The sequence below is a fragment of the Lactuca sativa genome, chromosome 8 (genome assembly GCF_002870075.4).
Source record: "Lactuca sativa cultivar Salinas chromosome 8, Lsat_Salinas_v11, whole genome shotgun sequence".
NCBI lineage: Eukaryota > Viridiplantae > Streptophyta > Magnoliopsida > Asterales > Asteraceae > Lactuca > Lactuca sativa.
Genome location: NC_056630.2, coordinates 66801751 through 66809649, shown reverse-complemented (window position 1 = coordinate 66809649; position 7899 = coordinate 66801751). Strand labels below are relative to the sequence as shown.

The 7899-nt window shown below is 28.7% G+C and overlaps 1 protein-coding gene across 1 annotated transcript; it reads left to right on the top strand.

The window, feature by feature from the left end:
• Positions 1 to 3582: 3582 nt before the first annotated feature.
• Positions 3583 to 5891, top strand: LOC111886710 (21 kDa protein). The gene is made up of 2 exons (XM_023882952.3): positions 3583 to 4240; positions 5546 to 5891. The coding sequence occupies exon 1, from the start codon at positions 3604 to 3606 to the stop codon at positions 4207 to 4209; it is 606 nt and encodes a 201-aa protein (XP_023738720.1). The 5' UTR covers positions 3583 to 3603; the 3' UTR covers positions 4210 to 4240; positions 5546 to 5891.
• Positions 5892 to 7899: the final 2008 nt, after the last annotated feature.

The following is a 7899-nucleotide window of genomic DNA, read 5'->3' as shown; positions in this document are numbered from 1 at the left end:
TCACCAGAATATAAAATACTTGTGGAAAATTTTTCAAAAGAAAAAGGAGTTTCAAAAAGAAAAGCACGAAAAGCAATTTTTTTGGCAAGTAGTGTTAAAACGAAAAACAAATATTCGAATCAACAACGAAAAAGAAAAATCCCGATCTATCAAAATCCAAAGTTTCATCTGATTCACAAAAACGAAAATTCAACAATTTTTCAAATTCAAACTCATCAATGAGTTCTCAAACAAAAAATCATCAAGAGACGTTTTTCTAAAGAGAACCACCAAATACTTCTTTTCATTATGCAAAAAATGTATTAGATGTATTTCCTTCAACTAAGCATAAAAGTGATACAAATCAAAAGGTTGAAAATGTTTGAAAGATTGTCGACTCTCAAAATTTTAAGACAAGTCACAACCTTGTGTATGTCCGAAAATATGACAATGTTCGAAAATTAACACATTCTCAAACGAATGTCAAATTCACTCCACAAAAACCAAAATTTCCAAATCCATCAGTTCATAAAGCAACAAAGGTTACGAACTCAAAAGGTACTTCGGATGTGCAATCAATCAATCATTGGCTTGAGGGACAAGGGAAAAAGTTTCAATTGGGAAAGTTTTCTCAACAACAGATTAAAAATGCTTATGAAGAGTATTTGAATGAATCTTCAACTGGAAGTTCATTTTCTCAAGATTTGAATATTCCGGTTCAGAGATGGCAACCAATCAACAAAGTTACACGAATTGAGAAGCCTGAGGTGAAATCAAATGAAAGTCCACAACTATTGAATTTCATTGTTCGTATGAATAGTTGTACAAAGAATAATGAAGGCTACAAGACTGAGTTAAAGAAAGTGTTAACTTGGTATTCGGAAATCAGGAGGATGATGCACTTCGCTGATCAGATTCTCACGAATTAAGTAGTTCGACTCGTTTACAATGGGGGAGATTGTTAGGGTCGAAGTCTTGTTGTAAAGAGTCGAAGTGTATTTGATGTATTTCGTATGTAGTGTATTTGCTAAGTCATTGTATGTGCGAAGCGTAACTCCTAGACTTAGTATTTTTTGTACTCTCAGTTTCCTATAAATAGGTACTAAACATAGAGTTAGATAACAAGTTTTCCCTGAATGTTGTCTACTTTTGTACTCTTGTTCATTTGAGAGTAATAAGAGCTGAAACCAGATTCTATTTACATTCAATGTTCTTAATTGATCTTTTTCTTGTTTAACTCTGATTCTATTCGACTTCTCGTTACAATTATAAATTACTTGGTTCTAAAAAGGAAGGAACCATATTTATGTTTTGACAATTATTTTGACATTTATTTCACTTCAATACATTCCAATTAAAAATTTTAGTCACCATTAATAAGTTTTCAACTTTCAAAACCTAGTCAACTTAATTTGGTTAATATTTATTTTATTTTATTTTATGATGACATCATCAAAATGATCCAATGGTTGAAATTAATCAAGGAAACACAATAAATGACCATGACTATTGAAGGTGATGTCATTAAGTTTCTCTTTTAATATATATAAACACTAAAACCTTCAGGAAGGTACTCCATTTTTACTTTTCTTTATTTATTTTTTCATCCAATCCAAACACATAATCCAATCCGATTAACACATAACTAATTAAACTGAATTTTACTTCATCCAATCCAAACATAGAATCCAATCTAAAAACACACACAAAGAAACACACACACACACACACATATAGCGAGAATAGAAAATCCGTTTATCAAAAACCCACTAATAAGCCATTGATACATATATTGAACACATAAACTATAATCAGATATAAGAAATTAACTAGTAAATCAAAAAAACAATTTGCTAACCTTATGAAGCTGGTATTCGAACGTGATGTTGCAACGTCAAGATTTCACGAAATTGTGATAACAACTGAATGAGATTATACTTATACAGAATTTTGAACAATGATTTTGGAAAAGATGTGAAGAAATTAATATTGTGATTCATATCATACTATTTTGAATTCTTTGATTTCAAATTCTATAATTATGAAAGGTATATACAAATTACTTGATTTTAAAAAGTAAGGAACCATATTTATGTTTTGACAATTATGTTGACATTTATTTCACTTCAATACATTCCAATTAAAAATTTCAGTCATCATTAATAAGTTTTCAATTTTCCAAACGTAGTCAACTTAATTTGGTTAATACTAATTGTATTTTATTTTATGATGACATCATCAAAATGCTCAAATGGTTGAAAGTAATCAAGGAAACACAATGAATGACGCTGATTGTTGAAGTTGATGTCATCAAGTTTCTCTTTTAATATATATAGACACTAAACCCTTCGGGAAGATAGTCAATTTTTACTTTTCTTTATTTATTTGTTCATCCAATCCAAACATATAATCCAATCCAATTAACACGGAACTAATTAAATTGAATTTTACTTCATCCAAACCAAACATAGAATCCAATCCAAACACACACACACGCAAATACACACACACATACTGAGAGAGAGAGAGAGAAAAAAAAATAGAATATCCGTTTATCAAAAACCAACTAATAAGCCGTTGATACATATACTGAACACATAAACTATAATCAGATGTACGAAATTGATCAGTAAATAAAAAAAAATCAAAAAAATATTGCTAACCTTATGAGGCTAATATTCGAACGTGATGCTGCGAAATCCAGATTTCATGAAAGTGTGAAAACAACTTAATGAAATTATAGTTATCCATACTTTTAAACAGTGATTTTGAAAAAGGTATGAAGAAATTAATATTGTGATTCATGTCATACTATTTTGAATTCTTTGATTTCAAATTCCATAATTATGAAAGGTATATACAAAGTACTTGATTTTAAAAAGGAAGGAATCATATTTATGTTTTGACAATTATGTTGATATTTATTTCAATTCAATACATTCCAATTAAAAATTTAAGTCACCATTAATAAGTTTTCAACTTTCCAAACGTAGTCAACTTAATTTAGTTGATATTAATTTTATTTTATTTTATGATGACATCATTAAAATGATCGAATGGTAGAAATTAATCAAGGAAACACAATAAATGATCCTAATTGTTGAAGGTGATGTCATCAAGTTTCTCTTTTAATATATATAGAGATTCCACACAATACTTTAATATAATAATTATAATAAATGTAGTAATAAATGAATTTCTATTTTATTAAGGAACTTACCTTCTTTTTTCATAATTTCCAAATTAAAACTCATTGTTTATTTTGTTTATTTATTTAAATTTAAATTTAAAAGATAAAAAAACCAATTTTATAATTCATTATTTTTCTTAATTTCTTATAAATCCAAAGATTTTAAATATTTAAACCTTTATATTTAACTTTTTTTTAATTATCCCATATAATCAATGAGTCTTTAGACCTAATAACTAAATATATAATAATATATTTGTTAAAATTATAAGCAACATGGTAAATAATCCAAGTATCAAACATATAAAAAAACAACAAATTAAGCAATACTTTTTTTTTTATATTTGCAAAAAAGTAATTTCACATTAAGGACAAGAGTCTACTTAAACCTTTGATATAAACGACAATATGTTTAAGAAAAGCCAATTAGAAATATGGAACTCCAACTCAACACTAACCTATTCTTCTTCCTCTTAACAACAATCTTACTGGCTTCCACCACCGCCGGCCACCCTTTCTTCCCTTCTACCGAAGACACCGACTTCATTCGTTCAAGCTGCAACACAACTCTGTACCCTGACACATGCTTCAACTCTCTCTCTGGCTACTCCGGCACTGTTCACCATGACTCCGGCCGCCTCGCCAAGGTGGCTATTCATGTAGCTCTATACAACGCCACCGACATGAGCAATTATGTATCCAACCTATCCTTACACTCAGACTACAGAAACACTAAGGAAACCGCCGCTATCCACGACTGCTCATCGTTGTTCCAAGACGCTGTAGACGAAATCCAGGATTCGTTCAATGAAATGAAGCGTCTTGGTTGGACGGGGGAGTCGGTGAAGTTCCAGTTAAGTAACGTGCAGACGTGGATGAGCGCAGCCTTGACCAACGAAGAGACGTGTACGGATGGGTTTGAGGAGGTGGCCGACGGCGTCATGAAGGCGGACGTTTGTAGTCGTGTGGTGGCGGTTAAGGAGGTGACGAGTAACGCTTTGGCTTTGGTTAACCATTATGCAGATAAAGTAGCGGCGTAATTTGGTTGACGAGCGGTTATTAAAGTTTCAGGTAATTAATTGATTGATGATACACTAAAAAACAATATATATAGATATCAATAGTTTTAAGGATAACTATATTTGTATAGTTTTTAGTTAAAATTTGGTGAATTAAGGAGTGTTATTTTACATGATGCAACATAAAAATATTATTTAATTGAATATGTGGGACTTCTGATCTGTTCCTGTTATGCTATGAGGATGGCAATAATATTTTGTAATGATTAAGAAGCTTTTATATAACTAATTATTAGGATTATTGATTAGTTAAAGTCGTTTAACATTATTGAAACATATTACTTTGTTATAATTTATGAATCGCTTTGTGTTCTTTAATACTTATTTAACTATTGTGGCATTAATATTTTTTTTTTTCCATATCTTTAGATTTTAATAATATGTTCATTTTATCTCCCGCAATCATATTTTTTGTATTTTTAACTAATTAATCTAATTTGTTAAATATTAAAACTAAAAAATATATTTCAATAAAGATATCAAATATGATATATGTTTAAAACAAAAATCAGAATAAAGAGTTAATAAAATATTTAAAATAGATAAAGTTAAGTAATTAATTATCAGAAAAACAATTTACGAAAAACTTATGTATTAAAGATCTGTAAAAATAGATTATTTTAGTAAATACAGAATTTGATATCAAATAAATTATATAAAAAAGTTAAGCGGTATCGATTTATAAAATATAATGAAAAACTCCCAATTAAAACCATATGATATTGTCGCGATCATTGTCCATGTTGTTGCCTTCGTCCTGATTTAATTGATCAAATTTACCAATTTGTGTCAAAACCAACCATTTGGAATAAAGAGCTAATAAAATATTTAAAATAGATAGAGTTAATTAATTAATCATCGGAAGAACAATTTTTACGAAAAGCTTATATTAAAGATCTATAAAAAAATAGATTGTTTTAGTAAATACAGAAAATTTATTGTCGCGTCAAATAAAACCATATGTTATTGTCGCGTCATTGTCCATGTTGTTGCCTTTGTTGATCAAATTTACCAATTTGTGCCAAAACCAACAATTATTAGAGGATCTATAATACATGTTTTTTCAAAAGTTTATTCGGTTAAAAAACATAGTAAAAGCTTATTTAGTGTGGTAGCTTTAAAATATTTAAACAAAACTATATAAATTATCCATGTAATTTGCTATTTTCTTTGGTTAGGTTAATTTATTTTAATTTATTTTATCATTTTGGCATAAATTAGTTACAGTTTTAGTCTTTATAAAGATTAAAATAACCATCTTATCCAATAAATATTTACTTTCTATTTTTTTTATTAGATCGAATACAACCTCGTCAATCACACTTTCTTTTAAAAGATAGATCGCCGTTTACCCCTCACATCCATCGGCGACTCCATTCCTTTTCATGTACGACTTCATCTTCTTTCATGAGAACAAAACTCAACAAAGAATACATTCACCACAGACAAGCCTTTTCTCATGTCCTTTATCGTCATCATTGTTCCTCCTTTCCTCGTCGATATATATATATCTGATTGAGTATAATCACACAAAAAACTACAATAATAAATAGCAAGCATATGAAGAAATTTATGTAGATGGGAAGAGAATATCATACCCATGAATTCTAAGGTATCTGTAATTTGGGTGCTCGGTCGATGATAGATATTAAAGGTTGGTGTCAGTTACTATATGCCTCATTCGTTATATTTTTCTTATATTATTTTTTGAATGTATAGAAAAGTTAAGAAGACGAAATAAAGTTGACATAAATAAGAAGAAGATGCTAAAACTTATTCGAAATTGGCATGTGGTGTTGATTAAAGAAACATTTAGGACAAGATTTAGGAAGATCAAGGTTGTGTATATAGTTTTTGTTAGATTTTCGGGTATAGATATACTTGGATCAGTGAGAGTTGTGAAACACTTTCAGATTAAAGCATTTCGAGGGTACACTCAAAATCTCTAATCGGATGAAACTCACTAATTTTTTAGAATATAGAATGAAGAAGATGTTATGAATCTGTACCCAAAAGAGAATCCGAAATTGATCATATATAACAGAAAACTAACTTTCTGTCTTAAAACTGCCATATGGTAGTTATATATCTAAATAACTTCCTGTCTAAAAACGGTCATATTACCTGTCATAAACTACCATAAAACCGGGTCTATTAAAAGGATCACAAAACCGGGTGTTTTTAACAAAATACGGATTTCTGAAACATTTTTTATATAGTAACATAAAACCGGGTCTATTAAAATGACTCCAGCCAGGGGCTCTTCCCCTTGGACCCCGCCAGGGGCTGCCGCCCCTTGGATCCCGCTCCCAGGGGCGCTGCCCCCGAACCCCCGTCAGTTCAGGGGCTTCACCTCTAAATAGCAGTATACTTTCAACAATGACAAAATCAAACAAATGTGCACTCCGCACCATACTAGTTTGTTCGATAATTGTCAAAGTGACATTGATCAACAAATTAACCCCATTACACTTAAATAATATTAATGATATAAAATCACTAACAGTTTTTCACAAGTATTACTCTATGATTTTATATAGTAGGTGTTACTATCTTTGTAGAAAATAATTTATGATCATTCTAGAAACCAGATCAAGCCAAAACTATTTGACACTATGGATAAACAAAGAATAAATCAAACCTAGACACTGTTAACTTGTTTTGATTGGAAATGCCTTTGAAGTTATATTGTAGGATAGAAAACGGTTTGAGATCAAATCCAAAAAAGGTAAGAAAGGTTATGTGTTGGAATTTCAAGTGGTTTAAAAGTCACTCCAAAAATTAGAGGTGGTTGTTGGAGAAGACAACTTATAGAGGGTGATCGTAAAGATATCGGTGGTCGGGATGAGGATGAATACATTTCTATTTCCTTATTAATAAAAGATTAATAATTAAGAAATAATACATATCCAAGGTAAAATAGATTTTTTTTTTTTTTTTTTAAGTTTGGTAAAGACTAATTTTATAATAAACTGACTAAAAGACGAAATCCATAATTTTGAAAAGGTTTGGACCGTAACAAAAAATAACAAACCAAATTGACCATTGTTTTTACAATTATGTATTTTATATATTTACAAATATTTTATAACCATTATATTGGTGAGATTTTTTTTAATAACTTAGTCCAACTATTTAGTATTCTTTAACATTTTAATTATCTTCTTCTTTTTTTATTTTTTGTTTTCAAATTTAATAACATTTTATTTTATATCCTACTTATATTTAGATATTAAATCTTTATTTACTTTTATTAATTGATCTATTTAACTAACTATGCAAAATAAAATTAATGTTTTTTACATAAAATATATAATTTAAATGTAATTGTCAAAACTTCAAAATAAAACAAATATCATATATTATAAAACTCCGTGATCATATATATTTTTTGTGGGTATTACTATATGTAAAAGTTTGATTTTTTTTTTTTGGAAAAATACTCAACGTAGTTATTTTTTGTATTTTATTATGTCTAATAACTATATGAGAGGACTTTATAAATCTTTAAGATATAGGAGTATTAGTTAACTTATAATTTTTTTTTTGAAAATGTTAACTATTATTGAATTTTATAACAAACCTTTTTTTTATTAAATAAAGTTAAATGGAAAGGCGGTGTAACAAAAAAAAAGTTTTTAAAAGTTCAAC